The sequence below is a fragment of the Sander lucioperca genome, chromosome 9, assembly GCF_008315115.2.
Source record: "Sander lucioperca isolate FBNREF2018 chromosome 9, SLUC_FBN_1.2, whole genome shotgun sequence".
Classification (NCBI taxonomy): Eukaryota; Metazoa; Chordata; class Actinopteri; order Perciformes; family Percidae; genus Sander; species Sander lucioperca.
Genome location: NC_050181.1, coordinates 14,457,192 through 14,481,258, shown reverse-complemented (window position 1 = coordinate 14,481,258; position 24,067 = coordinate 14,457,192). Strand labels below are relative to the sequence as shown.

General features: G+C 41.2%; 1 protein-coding gene across 1 annotated transcript in view; it reads right to left on the bottom strand.

Moving 5' to 3' along the window:
- The window catches only part of LOC116049941 (uncharacterized threonine-rich GPI-anchored glycoprotein PJ4664.02-like), a 243,525-nt gene that overhangs the window by 18,285 nt on the left and 201,173 nt on the right, over positions 1-24,067 (bottom strand). Inside the window, exons 49-52 of the mRNA XM_036004815.1 lie at positions 7,546-7,698; positions 6,732-6,902; positions 6,428-6,472; positions 3,410-3,478 (exon numbers count right to left, since the gene is read on the bottom strand). Coding sequence (XP_035860708.1) covers positions 3,410-3,478; positions 6,428-6,472; positions 6,732-6,902; positions 7,546-7,698 — 438 coding nt within the window. The remainder of the gene's footprint in view (positions 1-3,409; positions 3,479-6,427; positions 6,473-6,731; positions 6,903-7,545; positions 7,699-24,067) is intronic.

The following is a 24,067-nucleotide window of genomic DNA, read 5'->3' as shown; positions in this document are numbered from 1 at the left end:
ATGTTGACATAACTGGGAACTTTTAAGAAGTTGTTTAAGGTGCTTTTTAAATGTGCAGTAAGTTGGACATTCTCTAATGTTTGTTGGGATGCTGTTCCAAAAATGACCTCCTCTGATAGACAGAACAGTTTGTCCAAAGCTAATTTTTCTATCTCTATATCTCCTCTAAATGAAGCTCTGGTACAACAACCTCTGTCAGACCTTGGTTTAATTTATGTAGAAAGTGAAGGTGGGGCAAGTCCATGAAAAACTTTATAAATCAAACAGCTATTTTTAAAATGAATAACATTTTCAAAGTTGAGCATATTGTATTTTCCCAAAATATTACACTGATGGAATGACAAAGGTTTTTGATCAAGTATTTTTATAGATTTTTTGAATAACATTTCTATGGGTTTTAAAATTGTATTTCCAGTGAGTGACCAAGTTGTGATGCAGTCAATCTATATGTGAGAATATCATTGAATGTAGGAACATTTTGGCAGAAGTAGTTGTCATTGATAGTCTGATTTGTTTAAAATTTTGTAAATTGAATTTGATTCTATTCGCTGTAAGTTTGATGTGTTTTTTAAATGAAAGTGTTGGGTCCAGTGTGACACTGAGGTACTTGAACTCCTCTACAATGTCAAGTTCCACTCCCCCCAGGAACACATTGGACCGCTCCAGTTTTATGGTTTTTTTTGTGAAAGTCATAGCAACAGTTTTTTTTTTGTTCAGTAATAGGCAGGATTTAAGCAGCCAATGCTGTATATTCTCCAGTGCTGATGTAAGGATGGATGATGCTTCCTGTGTGCTTTTAGCAGGTGTAAAAATAACTGCATCATCAGCATACATTTGAAAATGGACTTTTTGACAAACATTTGGCAAATCATTTATATATACAGAGAACAATACTGGACCCAAAATAGAGCCTTGTGGGACCCCTGCTGTACATTCAAGGTAAGACGATTTAGTGCCACTAACACTCACAGATTGTCTTCTGTTGGACAAGTAAGATTGAAACTAAACTAGCGCATCTTCTGCAAAGTTGAATTGAGTCAGTTTAGACAGAAGGGCTCGATGATCTACTGTATCGAACGCCTTCTTTAAATCCAAAAAGACTGCACCAACACAGATGGTTTTATCAAGCAAGGATTTCACTGTTTCTATGAATACACAGTTTGCCGTCTCTGTGGAGTGGTACTGGCGAAACCCAAATTGCATGGGATGCAGGAGAGGATGGGCGTGGCTGAGGTGTTTATTCAGCAGCTTGGCGATCCACTTTTCTGCAACCTTAGATACAACAGGGAGTATGCTGATGGGGCGATAATTGGAAATGTTTGTTTTGTCTCCTGATTTAAAAATAGGTGAGACTATAGCCACCTTCCATTCTGATGGAACAAATGCCATTTTAATTGATAGATTTATCAGATGTGTTATCGGGCATACCAGCACGTCTTTAAATAATCATTATATATCATTGGTCATTGAGCTAATGTAAACATCTATTAAGTATTTTTACATAAATTGTTATAGCTGCATTAATTTAAAAGCCAAATAATGTGGTGGGTCCACCAGACCCGGGAACATTGGCTGTGTAGCAAAAAATGTAAACACCACACAAGGGTTACACACCAATACACATCCAGAGCAACAGGTGGCGCCAAATAGCAGTGACCTCAATGTCTGGAGCCGTCAATCAAAACTCACAACAACACTTCTTGAGGCCGTATGGGTTGTGCAATAATAATATCATATATATCATGGTGTTGTGTTTACTTGTGGATGGTTTTTGTTTTTTCTTTATTTATTTAGTCTGTTTTTATTGTTCCTATTTATTAAATTTCTGTCTTATTTTAATTTTTTGTTAACCGACTTTAAGATGACGGTGATGAACGCAGCAAAGTCATCAAACAACTGCCAAGCAGCAAATAAATATGTTGTCACAGAATGTTATGAATGAAGATGGAGAGCCCAATAAGACCTTCTTTGGTGTTTCGTAATGTGTTGTATTATTTTCAAACAAAAAAGATTTTTTTACTAAAAAAAGATTTGGTCCTCATGAAGTCTTTTTCCAAAAGATGAGTCTTGAAAAAAAGGAGGAGGGGGGGGGGGTTGCAGCAATAGGTGTCTGTAAAGATGACTTATTACTTGTTATATGCTAAAAATACTTAATGTTACCTTGAGTGTGATTCAAAAAATCTGTTTTTTTATTTTCTCACAAAAAAATGAAATGATCACATGATCATAAATGTGATCTCACAGGTGTAAATGGCAAATATGAACCATAAATGATGTATATATCATTGGTCATTGAGCTAAAGTAAACATCTATTAAGTATTTTTACATAAATTGTTATGGCTGTATTGATTTAAAAGCCAAATAATGTGGTGGGTCCACCAGACCCGGGAACATTGGCTGTGTAACAAAAAATATAAACACCACACAAGGGTTAAACACCAATACACATCCAGAGCAACAGGTGGCGCCAAATAGCAGTGACCTCAATGTCTGGAGCCGTCAATCAAAACTTACAACAACACTTCTTGAGGCCGTATGGGTTGTGCAATAATAATATTATCATGGTGTTCTGTTTATGTGGCCTGTGGCTGTCATTGATTTGCACTTTTCACTTTGTTTACTTGTGGAAGGTTTTTGTTTTTTCTCTATTCATTTAGTCTGTTTTTATTGTTCCTATTTATTAAATTTCTGTCTTATTGTTCTATTTATTGATTTTTTGTTTTGTTTGTTAACCCACTTTAAGATGACAGTGATAAACGCAGAGTCATCAAACAATTGCCAAGCAGCAAATAAATATGTTGTCACAGAATGTTATGAATGAAGATGGAGAGCCCAATAAGACCTTCTTTGGTGTTTCTTAATATGTTGTATTATTTTCAAATAAAAAATATTTTTTTTATTTAAAAAAGATTTGGTCCTCATGAAGTCTTTTTCCAAAAGATGAGTCTTGAAAAAAGGAGGGGGGGGGGGATGTTGCAGCAATACTTAGTTACCTTGAGTGTGATTCGAAAAATTGTGACATTTTTAATCCAAAGTTAGCATTGTTTCAGATGTTTGTGTTATACATTTTCACATTAATCTGGGCAACATAACTTGTCATAAACATGTCATAGCAGGCCTCATGATCAAACTTAAAGAAACTATTTAATTGTATGTGTTAAAATTGCAATAAACTGTTTTTTTTTTTACATTGGCATGTCATGAGACCATTTCAATTGTCATGAATATTTTCCTTAATCTAAAGTCAAGTGAAACAATTTGGACTTGTCATAAAGATGTCATAAAGTTTGATTTCACTAGTAAATGCTTTTATAACTGTGTCATGAATAATTCCCTTGACCTCAAATAAAGTGGAGCTCAGATCAAGTACTGTACTTTATACTATAACAATTATTTCTAAGCACTTACTTGTTACAGTTGTTGGTGTTGTAGTAACTGTTGTTGTGTTCACACCTGTTGTAGCAACTGTTGTTGAGTCTGAAACAAAATGATGTGTGTTAGACTACATTTGCACGTGGCCGGCTATTTTCATAAACGGACATTTAGAACCTCTACGTTTTCAGAAAAGTGTTCGTTTACATGTACCCGTGTATATATGCTGTCAATGTCGTTAAGAGCATGCCACACCTGTAGGTGGCATTGTAACAAGAAGCTCAAGCCCACGTTAGCCAATCAGAATCCCGAAAATATCAACAACAGCAACAAACCACTTCCTCTTTCTCTCTCTCGGCTGCCTAAACCTCCGTTTGTCTCAGTTTACATGCAAACGTGCAAACGAAGTTTTCCAAAATCTCCACTTTGGCCAGAGTTTTTAGAAATAATCGTTTTCTGTGATAAAAACGGGGTTTTCGTGTAAATGAGAGGCCAAACCACAGGACAATATCTGCGTCTTCCCTTCATGTAAACGGGGTATTAAACTGAGAGGTAAAATTTTATAAACAACAACAACTAGTTATGGAATGCTACGCCATCTTTTGAAAAACGTACTGGTAACTGCAGATGTTGGTGATGATGTGGGTGTTGTGGTGTTTGGATGTGTTGTAGCAATAGGTGTTGAATCTGAAAAGAATGTTTTATAATGAACAAAACGTTTATTAAGTATGACAATCGGAAAGGCATTACATACATTTTCACATTAATCTGGGCAACATAACTTGTCATAAACATGTCATAGCAGGCCTAATGATCAAACTTAAAGAAACTATTTAATTATATGTGTTAAAATTACAATAAACTGTCATAAGGTTGTTTTTTTTTTTACGTTGGCTGTCATGAGACCATTTACATTTTCATGAATATTTTCCTTAACCTAAAGTCAAGTGAAACAATTTGGACTTGTCATAAAGATGTCATAAAGTTTGATTTCACTAGTAAATGCTTTTATAACTGTGTCATGAATAATTCCCTTGACCTCAGATCAAGTACTGTACTTTATACTATAACAATTCTTTCTAAGCACTTACTTGTTACAGTTGTTGGTGTAGTAGTAACTGTTGTTGTGTTCAAACCAACAAATAAAATCGTAATAATGTGTGTTAAACTGAGAGGTAAAATTTGATAAACAACAACTAGTTATAGAAGGCTAGGCCATCTTTCGAAAAACGTACTGGTAACTGCAGATGTTGTTGACAATGCGGGTGTTTTTTGTTTTGCTTAAGGCCAACACCGAAAAGACACCAAGCAGTGGCGAAGTGCAGCCAGGAGGCGAGCCGCCATGCATTGTCTATGTAAAGCTGCAGCGCCCACTCTGACCTTAGTGGTCTGTGGATGGTGACACCTCGATGCTGTTTGTTGTGTTTTCGGTATAAAGGTTAAGGGTCCAGATTAACTTAAGTCACACAATAACACTAACTAACTAACAGAGATCGCAGGAGACCAGCAACTCCTGTGAAACTGCAGTTATTGGTATAACTGTGGGTGTAGTAGTGTTGAGTGTTGAATCTAGAACAATAATAACATTTACTTAATTTACTTAACATGCAATTTATCTAGTTTTGTTGTATAGCTTCTAGAAATTCTGTATTGACACGAATATAAGACATTTTTTCACACCTTTAAATACGTTGTCCTATATTCGGGGTCTAGACTTTTAAACACCGATATACATTCACAACAACAGGTGGCGCCAATGACAGTAACCGTCAATCCACCGTGAATCAAAACTCATAATAAGGCTACGTTCAGACTGCAGGCAAAAGTGACCCAAATCTGATATTTTTGCTCATATCTGATTTTTTCATGACACTTTCAAACGCCCAAGTCACATGGCATCAGATATTTTCTGGTTCTGATTTGTGCCACTTTCATATGTAGTCCAAACCCGTTACAGGTAGGATAATTAAAAAATGTGACCTGAGTCTGGACAGTCAGATCGGCATTCATGCGACTCTGACGTCACTCTAGAGCAACCGTCGTCACAATTCTGCGCCGAGAACAGCAAGCCCCCTGGAACAGCAGCAGGCTTTGATGCAGACATGGGCATAGCAGCCAACGGTGGAATTGCAACATTTTTACCATAGACTTTACATGGCAAAAAACACTTCTATATATCTGTGAATAAATGTTTGAGGTACATCAACTTACAAGTCGGAACACTTAAATAGTCTTTATTTAAATCATTATGTTTTAAAAGTTGTAACATTAATAATAGCTGAATCCAGAGTTCTTTAACTAGGAAGACTCACGGGGCAGATCCGCCCTGCACTGCAGGCTCATATGACGGTTGTCCCGAGTTCCTGTAGCTGTAATAATGGATATAATGGCTGTAATTCATCATGTGTATTATCTTATAATACACCCGAGGGTTGTATGCTGTAAAGCCTTTAATGTGTATGTCACGTTTTTAATGGGGGGGTGATGTTGTAGCAACATGTGTCTGTAAAGATGACTTTAGTGTTACATGCTTTTGCTGAATGCAAAGCACAACTGAACCTTGATGATGTTATGTGAGGATTTGTTTGGTGCATTTTCAGGTAAGACTGAAATATTTCTTCACTGCAGATAATCTAACATATTATAACGTATTTTTTGAAAAATACTTACTCGTTACAATTGTTGTAGCAGTTGTGGTGTTTGAATCAGTTGTAGTGACAGGTGTTGAATCTAAAGAGAAAATTATACAGTTATTCATCAGCCACTTTCAAAAGTAATATCCTTCAAATGAAGATGGTTTACTGAAAAATGCCAAACAAATGTCAAATAGAGGACCGTTAGCCATGACTTATAAATACTGGTTACAGTTGGTGGTATTAAATAACTATGTCCATGTTCGGACACAGTTATTTAGGAGTGATTTTTTACAGCGGGGAGATGGGGGTGTCCAAGTATGACCAAGGGTAGCACTCGGCTAATCTACCAGTATTAGCTTCCTTTTTGCCGGCTCTTGTAAAGACAAAGCTAAAATAAATATTGTCCATTCAGTCTTACTTGTAGGTGGTGGAGAGGGTGTTGTCGCAGGACAAGCTGTGAAGTCTGATGGAGGACAAAGAGAGTAGACATTAAGTAGAATAGAAATCTTGCAAATCTGCTTTTCCAGAAGTGAATTTTGCTCATTTGGTGAAATTATTGTTCATTAATCATAGATAGTGCGAACCACAGAAGTAATAAAAGACACTGTAAATTATGCAAAATCCGAGGCTTCGTCCATGATTGCTATTAGAATTGTTGCACCGTATTACATGTCAAAGTTATTAACTAAATTCTTTTAAAATAGCTGCTTAAACTTGCTTACTGTATTGATGCGCAGGCTGGCAGTATTGTCCCTCAGGAGGAATGGCATTGATACATCCACATGTGTCATCAGTGATGTTATCACAGGATCCATACAGGAAACACTGGTCACATGGCCAACGATACTGATCCTCACATAAACACTGGTAACCACCACTGCTCGGATAGCAAACTGGAAACATGGGTATTCATCAGTGTTTTTAAAGAACACAGTAACAAGTGCCTTTTGTGAAAACATTTGATGTAAAGCCAAACAAATGTTTTCGATCTAAAATGTTGTAATGTAAAAGCAAAGTGTGGGTAAGAAAGCACCGACTGTAAAATAACAGAAAAAACAGGGTTTTGTAAGCGCCCTATTCACACGGGACTAGAATTACCAAGGAACCTCATGTGATTCAGAAATTACCCTCCCACGTCTGTGTTTTCTGCGGCACATTTTGCACAGGATAAGTGAAGTCTGTTTTTAGTTGAATTTACTGACATTATCCTGCACATATGATGGCAAGGCTTTCCTTTATAATTTCCAAAGCAGCCAATACAACCCCGAATCACAGAGATGCCAATTCGCACAAGACTAATATTATCACACAACCTCTGTGTTTGGCAAAATACGGTAGGTAATTTGCAGTGGAACTTTTGTTTGACAAATTACAGATATGGCAGATTCGCATGGATTTAAGATCACGACCACCTCCGCAATTATTACAAATAACTAGAGCACCCCAGGTAAATCTAGTTTGGTACCGATAGAGCTTTGAGAGAGCATACAAAATAAATGATGGTACAAACAAGTTATGTACAGTCACTATTCCTACCTGTGGAAATGTTGGCCTCAGAGATTTGTATGCAGTTGTTGATGCTGAAGGGGTAACTGATGCTTCTCAGAGTGGTCCTCAGTTGATTTATTAGCGTAACATCCGTGGTGTTCAACTCAACAGAAATGATGTATTCATAAAGAACTGGAGGAGCTGCAGAGAGAGAAATTAAAAGACAGAAAGGAAAGATAGTCTCTTTTCATTTCTTTCTTCATGTTCATGGAGAACGAGCGGATCGCTGCGAGGAATATTGCCAGTGGTGGAGGAGGTACTGAATCTCAGTACTGAAGTAAAAGTACAAATAACCAGAGACATATTTACTTTAGTAAAAGTAGAAGTACCACAATGACAACCCTACTTAAATAAAAGTCAAAAGTACCTGATTTGAAATGGACTTTAAGTATTAAAAGTAAAAGTACTGTTATGGTTTGGACATTTCTGTTGCCTGGTTTTTTATATTTCGGTTGCCTGTATTATCATTTCTGTATGTTTCCTGTGTTTGTATATTTATTCTGTATACTTCTGTTTAGTTATCTCCTTGTTTATTGTGTTTACCCTGTCCTTAATGTGTTCTGTGTATTGTGTATTTTTTGGTTAATTCCTGTGTTCTCTGTTCTCTGTTGGGTTGTGTCAAGTTTCTGTGTTTAGTTGATTTCATGTTTTTTGGCGGTTGTTCCTGTTTCCTGTTTTATTTTGGTAGTCTGGTTTTCTGTCCTGTCTCGTCCAATTTACTTCCCTTGTTTTCCCGCCTGTGTGATTGTCTGATGTGCTCCACCTGTTCCCCAGCCCTGGTGTCCCCTGTCTTGCGTCTTCTCGTTACCTAGTTTATTTAGCCCCTGTGTTTCCTTTCCCTGTTTCCTGTCTGGTGTCAGATTGTTTTGTGTCCTCGTGCCGTCAGCTTGTACCCGTTTGTGTCTTACCCTGTGAGATTGTATTCCTCGTTTTGCTAGTTTTTTCTCTGCCAGTTTGTTTCAGCCTTGTGCTTCTTTTTGTATTTTTTCTGTGGTTTTTCCTGCCTCTGTGCTGCCGTTTTTTGTTCCATCAATAAATCCTCGAGCTCAACCCTTTCTCCTGCCTGCCTGCCTGCCTCTTTTTCTGCGTTTGAGTCCACTATTCCTCGCTCCCCGCAACAGAACAATCTGACCAGACATGGACCCAGCGGAGAAGCTTCTCTTTAAAAAGAAGGTTTTGGAGTTCGGCTGGACCGTGCACTGTCTGCGGTGCTCTGAGCCTGACCAGCACCCTCCTCTCCTGGAGAAGCTCGCCATCCAGCGGCAGTGGTTGTCGGACAGACCGTGGGTGAGTCACTTCGTTCCCCAGTTGGAGGGTTTCAAGTACTGGCTACATCACTTTTTTCAAGCCACCTCCAGTGACTCACCCACCAGCCTGCCTCCTCCCCAGTCGGCAAACACCGTGGCCGTCGGGGCATGTTTTGTCGATCCGCCCGCTCCCCTTTCGGCTTCCCCAGAACCCACCGGCACCCACAGAGGTCGAAGACGGGGGATAGGACGTCATGGCTCCTGTCGCCATGCCCCGCTCTTCACCCCAGAGTCCTCGCTCCATAGCATCCCCGAGCTGACGTGCAACCCTTCTGTTCCCGAGCTGACGTACAACCCTTCTGTTCCCGAGCTGACGTGCAACCCTTCTGTTCCCGAGCTGACGTGCAACCCTTCTGACCCCGGGCTGACGTGCAGCTCTCCTGACCCCGGGCTGACGTGCAGCTCTCCTGACCCCGAGCTGGCATGCAGCTTTCTTGACCCCGGGCTGACGTGCAGCTCTCCTGACCTGGGCCGGCGTGCAGCTCTCCTGACCCTGGGCTGATGTGCAGCTCTCCTGATCCTGGGCTGGCGTGCAGCTCTCCTAATCCTGGGCTGGCGTGCAGCTCTCCTAACCCTGGGCTAGCTAGCAGCCTCCCTGATCCCCTGTAGCAGCCTCCCAAATTCCCCGCTAGCTAGCAGCCTCCCAGATTCCCCGCTAGCTAGCAACCCCCCTGAATCCATGCTAGCTAGCAGCCTCTCTGAGCCCTGGCTGGCTAGCAGCCTCTCTGAGCCCTGGCTAGCTAGCAACCTCCCTGAGTCCCTGCTAGCTAGCAGTCCCCCTGAATCCAGGCTAGCTAGCAACCTCCCTTAGTCCCAGCTAGCTAGCCGCCCCCCTGAGTCCTTGCTAGCTAGCAGCCCCCCTGAATCCAGGCTAGCTAGCAACCTGCCTGACTCCCAGCTAGCTAGCCGCCACCCAGAACCCAAGCTAGCTAGCAGCCTTCCTGAGCCCAGGCTAGCTAGCAGCCTCCCGAATTCCCCGCTGGCTAGCAGCCTCCCAGATTCCCCGCTAGCTAGCAACCCCCCTAAATCCAGGCTACTTAGCAACCCCCTTGAATCCAGGCTAGCTAGCAGCCTTCCTGAGCCCCGGCTGGCTAGCAGCCTCCCAGATTCCCCGCTAGCTAGCAACCCCCCTGAACCCAGGCTAGCTAGCATCATCCCGGATCCCCGGCTGACTAGCAGCCTTCCTGATCCCCAGCTGGCTAGCAGCCTTCCTGATCCCCGGCTGGCTAGCAGCCTTCCTGATCCCCGGCTGGCTAGCAGTCCTCCAGATCCCCGGTTGACTAGCAGCTTGCCCTATTCCCAGCTGACTAGTAGCTCTCCTGATCCCCAGCTGACTAGCAGCTTTCCTGATCCCCGGCTGGCTAGCAGCCTCCCAGATTCCCTGCTAGCTAGCAGCCCCCCTGAATCCAAGCTAGCTAGTAACCCCCCTGAGCCTAGGTTAGCTAGCAGCCTCCCTGATCCCCGGCTAGTTAGAAGCCGCCCTAATTCCCGGCTGGCTAGCTGCCCCCCTGAATCCCGGCTGGTGTCCAGCCCCCCTGAACTGGCTATAACTGCCCCTGAGACCACCCCTGAGACCGTCCCTGAGACTTTGCCGGTCTCCGGCGTCCCTGGAACGGTCCCTGGGACCGCCCTTGAGACTTTGCCGGTCTTCGGCGCCCCTGAGACTTTGCCGGTCTCCAGCGCCCCTGGGACCGTCCCAAGGACTTTGCCTTTGTTCTGCCCCCCAGAGACTTTTTTTGAAAAATACTTACTCGTTACAATTGTTGTAGCAGTTGTGGTGTTTAAATCAGTTGTAGTGACAGGTGTTGAATCTAAAGAGAAAATTATACAGTTCATCTGCCACTTTCAAAAGTAATATCCTTCAAATTAAGATGGTTTACTGAAAAATGCCAAACAAATGTCAAATAGAGGACTGTGGAATACTGGTTACAGTTGGTGGTATTAAATAACTATGTCCATGTTCGGACACAGTTATTTAGGAGTGATTTTTTTACAGCGGGGAGATGGGGGTGTCCGAGTATGACCAAGGGTAGCACTCGGCTAATCTACCAGTATTTGCTTCCTTTTGACGGCTCTTGTAAAGACAAAGCTAAAGTAAATATTGTCCATTCAGTCTTACTTGTAGGTGTTGGAGAGGGTGTTGTCGCAGGACAAGCTGTGAAGTCTGATGGAGGACAAAGAGAGTAGACATTAAGTAGAATAGAAATCTTGCAAATCTGCATTTCCAGAAGTGAATTTTGCTCATTTGGTGAAATTATTGTTCATTAATCATAGATAGTGCGAACTACAGATGTAATAAAAGACACTGTAAATTATGCAAAATCCGAGGCTTCGTCCATGATTGCTATTAGAATTGTTGCACCGTATTACATGTCAAAGTTATTAATTAAATTCTTTTAAAATAGCTGCTTAAACTTGCTTACTGTATTGATCCGCAGGCTGGCAGTATTGTCCCTCAGGAGGAATGGCATTGATACATCCACATGTGTCATCAGTGATGTTATCACAGGATCCATACAGGAAACACTGGTCACATGGCCAACGATACTGATCCTCACATAAACACTGGTAACCACCACTGCTCGGATAGCAAACTGGAAACATGGGTATTCATCAGTGTTTTTAAAGGACACAGTAACAAGTGCCTTTTGTGAAAACATTTGATGTAAGGCCAAACAAATGTTTTCGATCTAAAATGTTGTAATGTAAAAGCAAAGTGTGGGTAAGAAAGCACCGACTGTAAAATAACAAAAAAAACAGGGTTTTGTAAGCGCCCTATTCACACGGGACTAGAATTACCAAGGAACCTCATGTGATTCAGAAATTACCCTCCCACATCTGTGTTTGTTGCGGCACATTTTGCACAGGATAAGTGAAGTCTGTTTTTAGTTGAATTTACTGACATTATCCTGCACATATGATGGCAAGGCTTTCCTTTATAATTTCCAAAGCAGCCAATACAACCCCGAATCACAGAGATGCCAATTCGCACAAGACTAATATTATCACACAACCTCTGTGTTTGGCGAAATACGGTAGGTAATTTGCAGTGACATTTTTATTTGTCAAATTACATGGCAGATTCGCATGGATTTAAGATCAAAGGACCCCAGGTAAATCTAGTATGGTGCCAATAGAGCTTTGAGAGAGCATACAAAATAAATAATGGTAGAAACAAGTTGTGTACAGTCATTATTCCTACCTGTAGAAATGTTGGCCTGAGAGATTTGTATGTTGTTGTTGATGCTGAAAGGGTAACTGGTTTCTCTAAGAATGCTCCTCAGTAGATTTATTAGCATAACATCTGTGGTGTTCAACTCAACAGAAAGTATGTATTGAAGAACTGGAGGAGCTGCAGAGGCATAACATAAAAAAACAATTGTAAAACCTTAAATTAGTTTAATCACGTTTAGAGAAAAGAAAAGCATAATGGATGGATCCTAGGTAAACAAGATTCTTGGTCATGTGTTTTCTGATTAAAATCAGCAGCGACTTCTGAGCTTTACCTGTTGATGGTGAAATTGTTGCTCGAGGACACACTGAAAAGTCTGTTGAGAGAAAGAAGGAAGAGGTGTCTACTTTTATCAAAATAAGCATGCATGAGGTAAAAAAGAATAACAAATACCCCAGGTGTACTCACTAATACAAATTTACAAACAAGAATATAGCAAAGGAGAGTCAATTACACACAATTTGTTTCATCATACCAAGTACAAAAATGTTTGAAACATTAGAAAAATTGAATTTGGGCTTTAAAACTGGGATTAGTGTGTGACCATAGCTACTCACTTTGATGGTGTATTGACTGACAGTACAGCCCATCTCTGGGAATAGCTTTGATGCACCCACATGTGTTGTTTGCACTACCATCACATTCCCCATAGGTAGCACACTTGTCACAAGGCCAAAGGTAGTCATCCTCACAGCGGCACTGGAATCCAGTGTCATCTCGGCTGCAAACTTTAAAAATAATACCATATTTTCTCTTATGAAAAGGTGAATTGTTTGAGAGAGACACTAAAACAAATTCTACCATCTATTTGTTCTCACCTGTAGTGATATTAGCATCTAAGATGGTTATTTGGCTGTTGATTTGGACGGGGAAAGGTATTATTGTCAGGGCTTTTCTCAGTTGATCTACGTCTGTGGTGTTCACCTCAATGGAAATCTGGTATTCATACACAACTGGAAGTACTGTTGGAAAAAACAGTGTCATTAAAAAGTATTTTTGCTAAATGAAGACTATGAGATTGAGGTGAAAGCTCTGAATAATCAATTTTTTTCTTTTTTTGCATACTGTATGCTGTTCTGAACGCTCAAGAATGAACTGCCACGCTCATATTTGTTTGCATAAATTTCCACATAGAACGGAAACATCAAGATGCTGTTGAAATGTAAAGGTACACTATTAAGCATAAGCATAAAGTAACCATTTAAAGTCTCTATTACCTTTCTTTGGCTGGCAGTATTGCCCATTGGTAGGGATACTGTTGATACACCCACATGTTTCGTCAGTGATCTCATCACATGCCCCGTATGTAAGACAGTTACTATATGACCAAACATACTGGTCCTCACATCTGCACTGGAAGCTGGTACCATTTGGATAACACACTAAACAACACAAAAACACAAGTAAGAAAAAAAAAAAGAAAGAGCACAAACTAGTCTGCAATTAAAGACATGCAGTAGTTTCAGACATCATTTCATATTTCACACTTGGTTGAGAACTATGAGGAAATGAAACACACCTTATGATTAATGATTAGATTAATCATTGATTGCCCACATATGCTTGGTCTCTGCAGTCACTGGGCCGGGTAGGTTCCTCTATGCTGCCCAGCGACTGCAGGATTTTATCTTTTCTTGTCTCGTCTTTGAAGCTCAGGAGGAACTTTTTGCTGACATGCAGTGCAGTTCATAATTATTTGGACAGTACTGAAGTGTCCAAATACAACTCGTTCTCACTCCCAAGTGGTCACATGACCCTTGGCTTTCAGCGTCCAACATCGTATACAGTGGGGAAAATAAGTATTGAACGCGTCAACATTTTTCTCAGTAAAGATATTTCTGATGGGGCTATCGGCATGACATTTTCACCAGATGTCAGTAACAACCCAAGTAATCCACACATACAAATATATCAAAACAAATAAGTTAAGTTGTGTGTAATAAAGTGAAATGACACAGGGAAGAAGTATTGAACACACTTGCTGAAATGTATTTAATACTTAGTAGAAAAGCCTTTGACAGCTTCAAGATGTCTCCTGTACAAACAAACTAGTCACACACATTGCTCAGCTGTGATTTTTGCCCATTCTTCCAGACAAACTGTCTTCAAATCTTGAAGGTTCCGGGGGCATCTTCTATGAACTCTGATCTTCAGTTCTTTCCAGAGGAAAGATTGGATTCAAGTCGGGTGATTGACGCCCATTCTAACAGCTTGATTTTCTTTCTCTGAAACCAATTGAGAGTTTCCTTGATTGTGTGTTTGGGATCATTGTCTTGCTGAAATGTCCACCCTTGTTTCATATTCAGCATCCTGGTGGATGGCAGCAGAATCTTATCAAGAATGTCACGGTACATTTCTCCATTCATCCTTCCTTCAATTATATTAAGTCTGCCAGTGCCAGATGCTGAAAAACAGCCCCACACTATGATGCTCCCACCTCCAAACTTCACTGTTGGTATGGTGTTTTTAGGGTGATGTGCAATGCCATTTCTCCTCCAAACATGATGTATACTATGACAGCCAGAGAGTTCGATTTTGGTCTCATCTGACCAGATTATATTCTCCCAGTATGTCACTGGCTTGTCCAGATGTTGTGCAGCAAACTTTAAGTGAGCTTCCACATGCCTTTTCTTGAGCTGTGGTGTCTTGCGTGGTGTGCATGCATAGAGGCCATGGCAGTTGAGTGCATTACTAATTGTTTTCTTTGAAACAACTGTACCTGTTTCTTCCAGGTCTTTCTGAAGATCTCCGCGAGTGGTCCTTGGTTCTTCGACAACTCTTCTAAGTATTCTATAGACTCCTCTGTCAGAAATCTTGCGAGGAGCACCTGGTCGTGGCCGGTTAACGGTGAAATGATGTTCTTTCCACTTCTGGATAATGGCCCCAACAAACTCACTGAAACTTTCAGAAGTTTAGATATTCGTCTGTAACCAATATCATCCGTATGTTTTTCCCATGAAATGCTTTTTGAGTGACACCTTGTTAATGAGAAACCTTTTTATAGGCCATCAATTAGGACTAATCCAGCTGATAATTTACACTAATAGGGGGCAGGATTGCTTCTTAAATACTGACAGATTTCAGCTGGTTAATTGGCTTCCCATGCATTTTTACACCCCTTTTTCTTCATGTGTTCAATATTTATTCCGATTATCACTCCACTTTATTACACATAACTTTTGTCATGGACACACATGTTTTGATTTCTGTGATTTCTGATGTATGTGTGGATTACTTGGGTTGTTACTGACATCTGGTGAAAATTTCATTCCAATAGCCCCATCGGAAATATATTTACTGGGAAAAATGTTATACTTATTTTCCCCGCTGTATACTTTTCAGCACCTACTGTATATGGGACGCACCAGGCATAGCAGCAGCTCGACTGTGGCGCTGTAAAATGACGCAGTATAAAGAGCAAAAATGATAGCGAGTAGTATTAAAGATATATAAAGACAGAAAATCTGCATATGGAGGTAGGTTGGGGTGGTGGATGGGTTAAACAATACAGGAATTTCACCCAGGAGACCAGGTTTGTGTTAAATGTTTTTAATCCCACCCACAATCTTTCCTTAACCCTAAACAAGGGGTTTTATCCAGCACATTAAAAAATTAAGGCAAGGGTCCTGAAACTGACTTTAAACTTTAGATGCTGTATCACTTCCTCCAGATATTTGGAGTTAATAGGTTAGACATTACACAGTAAACACTTGAACTGCAGTAAAAGGGCAGAGTACACTTGACTTACAAAAGTAGCACCCATAGTGTTCTGGCCAGAAGAAGCTCCATTCTTACCTGTGGTGATGTGAATGTCTGTGACATTTACAGTTGGACCCAAGGCCAGGGTAAAACCGCCGTTGTCCAGGAGGCTCCTAAGGTAGTCCACCGTTTCGATATTGGTAACATTCAGCTCCACATCCACTTCGTACTCAACTGGAGCCAACAGCGCTGGATGAAAAATACAACATGATGTGTAAGGGACTTCATTTGGCACGGGAAGCCAGTTAGGGATCATGTATTTATCACTACAGTAATGACTCTTTCTGGTTGGTGGGACAACCTGTGCAGTGTAATGAAAAACCTCCACATTTATTTATGTGTTTATATAATTGTTTATACATTTATTTATAAGCACAAGCTTTATTGACAAATTGTGTTTCTGTGTTCTGCTATCTATTGTTATTATAAAAATACAGACTATAGCTGCTTTAAGGCACCTGTGGAGGATGAATGCAGTTTGTCGAATTAAAGCAACAAGCATTGAATTGCACTAAATTGAATTAAAGGACAATTCCGGTGCAAAATAAACCTAGGAGTTAATAACATATGTGTACCGAGTCGACCGTTCTCGACCGTTTCATGCTAATCAAATGGGTCTCTAGCTTGAAACAAGCTAGCGCAAACCGGTGATTAGCTTCTAACGCTAGCCTTCGGGGCAGAGGGTAAATCGTTATTTCTACACCACTAACAAAGCTCAAATTAGCACCATACTTCAACGGTAGCACAATGAGTGTCCCTACATGTAAACCGAAGCATTAAGAACTTTGTAAGTGTACAGAAAGTTTATTAAAAATATAGTTTATAAAGACTGTGCCACGACGAACGCCGTGCAACCAGTAACCAGTAACTATATATATATATAGCTCAAGCACGGCGTTCGTGGTTCGACTGGTCATGACCGTTTTCCCAAGATGGTGCCTGCCTGTATAGTGAACGGTACAGTCTTTATAAACTATCTTTTTAATAAACTGTCTGTACACTTACAAAGTTTCAATGCTTCTAGCTTGTTTCAAGCTAGAGACACATTCGATTAGCATGAAAACATATCCCCGAGAACGGTCGACTCATTACATGTCATTTAGCTGACGCTTTTATCCAAAGCGACTTACAATTGCTATATATGTCAGAGGTTGCACGCCTCTGGAGCAACTAGGGGTTAAGTGTCTTGCTCAGGGACACATTGGTTGACGTATCACAGTGGGATTTGAACGCAGGTCTCCCACACCAAAGGCATGTGTCAAATCCACTGCGCCATCACGTTATTAACCGCTAGGTTCATTTTGCGCCAGAATTGTCCTTTAACTCAAGCTATAACTCTGCTTCTACCTGGTCAATGCTGTCAATTAGCAATGACACAAAATGAATGCCTCTGAATTTATTGTAAGTTATGACTTGATTACCTGATATTGGCTGGCAGAACTGGCCATCAGCTGGAATGGCATTGGTGCATTTACAGAATGCACTGGGTATGGAATCACAGGCTCCATATGCAAGACAGATGCTGTATGGCCAAGTGAAATGCTCCTCACATCTACACTGGAAGCCAGTGCCAGTTGAGGAACACACTGTCAGAAGAGAAGATTTATATTCATATAGCCTACTATTAAACCTGGTAATATGTTTGTCATCAAGTTGTTCAAAGGTCAAGATTGCTACTCACCTGTTGTAATGCTAATGTCAGAGATCTCTATGTTGTTATCAAGTTGTATGGGAAGACTAGTAGCATTCAACGAGGAAAGACTCAGCTCAAATGTTTCTACATTAGAGACATTCACTACAACATCAATAATGTATTCCCATTGGCCTGTAGGCACTGCAAAGATAGATGGATAAAAAAACAATGTGAATTTTGACAACCATGCATACATTATATACAGCAGGTCGATATTTTGGGAAATAAGGCTTATTCATTTTTTTGAGTTAGATAAGAATATTGACACCTTATGTCTATACACTACATTTGAAGCTACATCCAGGATCAGTTAGTCTAGCTTAAATTAAAGACTGGAAACGTCCAAAGGTGAAAAAAATCTGCCTACCAGCATCGCTAAAGCTCACTAACTACCATGTTGTATAGCATTTGTTTAGATCTTAAAGAGGTGATAGAATGCAAAACCGATTTTACCTAAACAGGACATACATAGAACCTCAAAATCCCATTGACGCCTCTTTCCTCTGCAAATCTCACAATTTGAAACTGCCTCTGAAAACGGACAAATCTCAAAAAGCTCGTAGTTGACGTCAACTATGTGGCTGTACCTTATTTGGCTCTGGTCTCTCTTTGTCATGCCCCAACATTTACATAGGCTACACCACTGATCTGAGATCAGGTAGTCTTCTGAATAGGTCGCGCAGATCTCAGAAATTGTATACATTGTTCATCTATTTTATCACTAAATTCACTACTGAGACTTTTTTATGTGAGAAATCAACTATGTAGATGTCAAATATGGGCCGTTTTACGAAAATTGATGGCTAATTGCAAATTTTGTCCGACTGTGTCAGAATTCAGCGGCCGCTGCTGCCTGGGTTGCTGCCTCACCGCCCGGCCTGTCCTCCTTCACAGACCCTGGCCTGCTGTGAGCTAGATGGAGCTCCGTCACGGCCGGCAGCCCGCGGTGCTCTATACCTGCGCAAAGTCACCGTTTCTGGGTACTGGACTACCAAACGCCGCTGCACTGACAGAGCTCCACGGCCTGCAGTAGCTGCTCTCCCTCCCCTGTTAAATGGCCGGTGTGTGTAAGTGAGAGCGCGGTCAGCGAGCTTGTCACCCAGGTGATAGAATGATTATATAGGGTATTTCATACTGTTCCTTAAGGTCTCCTAATAGGGTATGTAACATTGATTAGGCTGAAAATGGCCTGAATGCTATTTTATGGGCCCTTAACTAACCTGTGAATATGGCCCTATTTGTAACAAGAGCCTTTTCTTCCAAATATGGTATGCTCATGAACATTTAGATGAGCTGCGCGCTGATTGGTTTGAACGAACCACATACAAACACATTGGAGACGAGACAGCAGGTCTCATATTTCAGACACTGCAAAGTTATACATTGTTTGTCTACTATTTTGTTATTAAATTCACTTCTGCGAGAAATCAACTATATAAAGCTCAAATATGGGCCGTTTTACGAAAATTGATGGCTAATTGCAAATTTGGTAAGACGTGTCGGACTTTAGGAGCTCCACACAGTCTGATGAGAAAGCGGCTACCTCCATACCCAGTGAAAGTCACCCTTTCTCGGTTACTGGACTACTGGGGGCTCGGAGCTTGGCCAGCTGCCGGCATAACTAGAGTATATTTACAGTATGAATTTGGTCACGCCACTTATATTACAGCTACCCCAAGGTCTTATAAAGCTAACAATTGTGTCCAATTTCAATTTAATGCATTTTTGTGAACATGAGGGGTATCGTTAGCTGCTAGCTAGTCCCTTCAAACCTATGTGTACAGATTGCGGCTAGTTAGCTACACTTTTGGCATAACTAGAGTATATTTAGGGGTCCAAGCCGGAGTCTGCAAGAACGGGCAATAGCAAAGCTATGCTGTTCGCACAGCAGGGCTGTAGAAACCTATTGTTTTTCTACTGATTAATCATCATCATCATCATAGTCATTATTCTTCTCCGCCTAAAACTCCGACTACAGCCTAAACCGTACATGGTGGGGGGTTGGCATTTTCAGGAATGGTCCAGAACTCCGCAAGGACCTCAGGCGCAAAAATAGACCCACTTCCACCACTAGGTGGCGCTATTGCAGAAAAAACACGTTTGGCCCTATAACTCCCACACCGTACACCGTACATTCAAAAACCATACATCCACGCGTTCCCTGGATCCAACTGAATCACGTGATATAGGCCATGCCCATTTCCGCCTAAACTTTTATGCGTGAAAAATCGCGATTTATCAAAAACCTACTTTTTCAAACTCCTCCTTGACCGTGCGACCGATCGGCACGGAATTTGGCAGGTAGCATCTCCAGATGGGCCGGACAAAAAGTTAATAAAAATAATTTTGATAGGATAAAAGTTGCGCATATTACGCACAAACAAATTTGTGTAGCTAACTATGAAAACACCAACTTTGGCATATCTCGGCCAAAATAAATGCCATCAATGCTAAACTTTAGATTCTTGTTTAGCATGACCCTCTAAAGGTCCCCCAACCGTTTTACAAAAATTGGCCACTAGGGGGCGCTACAAGTACAAAAAGTTTATATCTCATGAACCGCTAATCTGAGTTTTACAAAATTGATGGGTACCATCTATGGCCACTCCTGAGGCCAACCCTAGAGTGGGGTACTGAGGGGTCAAAGTGGGTTACCACACCTACCAAAAATTACACATGTGGACCACTAGGTGGCGCTATAATGTTTTTTTGCCTTTAACTCCCACATTACACATCGCACATTAGAAAACCATACATCCACGTGTTCCTTGAATCAAGCTGAATCACATGATATAGGCCACGCCCATTTCCGCTTAAATTTCTGTCCGCAATATCGCGCAATGCGCAAAAACAACTTTTTCGAACTCATCCTAGGCCGTGCGACGGCTCAGCACGAAACCTGGTAGATAGTATCTCCAGATGGGCCTGACCAAAAGTTACTTAAGGAATTTTGCTACGTTAAAGTATGCGCATTTGACGACCAAACAAATTTTCCTAGCTAGCTACCACACACATATCATATCATATCTCAAATTAAATGTTATCAGCAAAGAACTTGAGAGCTTTGTTCAACATCCCACTACGATGCTCTGTACCAAATTTGGCGAAGATCAGCCTTTAGGGGGCGCCAAAAGCAATGTTTATTTGTTTTGGCCAATAACTCAAAGCATTTAAATGGGAAATTTGCAATTGCAATATCTCTGCCACAGTAAATGCAATCAACACGAAACTCGTGGGGCTCGTTGGGCTTGCCGCTCTAAGGCTCTGTACCAAATTTGGCGAAGATCGGCCATTAGGGGGCGCTATAATCAACGTAGACGAGTTTTGGCCCTTTTACTCAATGTTAATGGGATATTTGCAATGAAAATGTACCACAGACCTTGCAGCTCACACTTCTCAATATTTACTGATGTTTGCATCCTACCGTTGCGTGCTCCCCTGGTTTTTTACAATAAACAAACTTCTTAACCCACTTGACAAAGTTTCTACAACCTCCAGTGGACAAATGCAACTCTTTTCTCTCACTTTTTCAATCCAAAATCAACACCATTCATAGGCACTGATGAAAATACTGAGCACCCACGTGTGCCAGACTGCCAGTAGGCTACATTCATTTACAAGTAAACATTGCAGTTGCTGCTAAGTGGAGAGTCTGTCATAGTGTGATTGATTAGGTGGCATTGATTCTTAATTTCCCACGAAGTTGATCGCTGTAACATGTCAGTTGAACTTTTCATCTCCAATCCCATCCGTATATCATTGTTAAAGGTAGTCTGTATATGCATGGAGATGAACTGTTGACCGCTACGTTTGCAACAGCGACGTACCGCGGATGTCGCGGCTTGCGCCTCTCCATATTTAGCGACGTTTGCCTCCCCGCCGCCCGGCTTCGGGTTCCGCTTTCGCACGCTCCCCGGGGCGTCGGGGGCGACTGGCGTGGGTGGCTTGGGCCCCGTGATAACTGCTTGCCGTTCTAGTTACAGTTTGAATTTCGTCACGCCACTTATATAACAGCTACCCCAAGGTCTTATAAAGCTAACAATTGTGTCTGATTTCAATTTAATGCATTTTTGTGAATTTCAGACGTCTAGGAGGAGGCTAGCTAGCTCTCATTGATAGATTTCTAATTAGACTACTTCTTGGGCACAGTGAGAAATCAACATAGCAAGATGGTCAGAGCGGCGGCAATTTAGTGGGTTAACTCATTCTATGGTCAGTGCACAGTGCTGGGCGCCATTTTCTTTTGAACTAGTCAAATGACCACGGCAAACAGTTCAATGTCCATTCTGCTCTCATTCTATTTTTATGTGTTAAACTAATCTAATCTCCTGGCTGTAGCTTTGTATATAGTGACAAATATATCAGAGTGGTATCAATCTTCTCATCTAATCATATGTTAGAAAGTGACTACGGTAAGTGTATTTCTCAATATTCATATCATATTTATTAATTGGACTAACCACTCCTTTTCTCCCTGGTGTGAGGTAGAAAGTGTTCTTCTCCATAGTGTACCTGAGACAACAGATATCAGGTTCAAATAATTGCTTTGTGTCATTATCAAAACCTCTGATCCCATAATTTAGTATAGTCGACCTACCGGTAAAACCAGACTTGAACATTCAATGAAGTTCCCTGTTTCCAAAATAGTAAGTGTCACTAGAAGGGAAAAGATGGTCAAGCCATTCTTAGATATTGCCATTCCTTTGAAGAAAAGTTGAGAGGGACAGAAAAAACAAGAAATTATACAGTGATACCATCAAGCTGTACTTGCTGCATTGTTTCACAGCCTATTGATTATATTGCTAAACAGTCACATGGATATGAAACTTCTCACACATTGGTCATAACTCTACTAACCATTACCAACCACTAAACAACTGAAAGTCAAGCCAGTTATTAATGCATTGGGAGAGAGTAATAAGAGGGAGCTTATGCCAACTTGGAATGCAGATTGATTGATGACCGGCAGGTCAAGAGGTCACGAGCTGTCAAAAATGTGATTTACATCTGCCAGATGTTTCTGACGCGATTCTTCCGGAACTTTCCAGAAAGAGGGCGTGCCTCAGACCGGTTATTACCAGGGAGGAGACCAGAAGATGCATATTAATGCATCAAGACAGGAAACAGATGAACCAATGAGCAAGAATTAAGTATCTTTGCACTATTTGAAGCAGTTAAACATATAACTGTGAGCCCAGAGAGTGGGTAAGACTGGGTTGTAAAAAAGGAATGTTCAAAAATGCAAGAGCTCCTCTTACAACAGGCTAAGGAAGTAGCTCTAATAAGCGTGAATGGGCCTAAGCCCCAAAGGTCAATGCATCTCCACACACACACACACACACACACACACACACACACACACACACACACACACACACACACACACACACACACAGGTGTTACATTTTGTAAAAAATGTTGATCGTATGTCTGTGCATGCTTAGCTCTGGTTCGTATGTCTGGCTCACACTATCCTCTGCCCTCCTGCGTCCTCCGCTGCTCCGTACTCATCTGACTGTGCCTGCTTCGTTCTGGCCCGGGGATCTGTGTTCACTCCCCTTTTCCCACCACACCTATTTTTCCCATGCCCGAACACTCTACCGGAAATTGCGTTTTCAGTTCAAATGAGCTAACCAGTGAGAAGTCAAAAAAAAAAAAAAAGATCAACATTCCCTGTACCATACATATGGTATTTTTCATCAGATCACACAAAATCACAAATGGCATTTGAACACATAACATTCATTGTGACTACTTCTACACTTTTTTTTGTTTACGGTCAAAATGACCACCATAGGAAATTAATGGGAAAGAGTATAATATTCATCCATAACACACTCCTACAACTTTCCTGTGCTTGTGTACCATTATACACATGAAACACACACACATTAAACACACACAGACACACACACACACATACACACACACACATACACACACACACACACACACACACACACACACACACACATGCAACACACACAAACAAACACAGTTCATGTTGTCAGTACATGTTGTCATGTTGCCGCTTGTGCATGTGAACCACTAATGTTCGCCCACACATGCATATGAATTTTAACTTGTGAATACAAAACTTATTTTGTATCATTTAAATGTAACTAGCAAAACAGATTTGTAGTGATTGACATTGACAATTCACAATGACAAACATTGACATTGACTAGAGTTGAGCCGGATACTCGGCTGAAATGAGTATCCGGTACAGATAAAGCACTTTTGCCGAGTACGAGTATCATACGAGTAATACGAGTCAATATCTGTGCTCGGATTGAATAAAAATCCTCATTGGATAGTTGACTGTGTCTGCTTCTGTGATAGGCTAGTCGTCACAGCGCCCCTCCCCTACACACATACAGATTTATTGTGTTGCTGTGTCCCGCTCTGCTCACTCACACAGAACAACTCTCTCTCTCTCTCTCTCTCTCTCTCTCTCTCTCTCTCTCTCTCTCTCTCCCTCAGTCACTCAGGTTCGCGGATCTGTTCCGTTAACGTTGA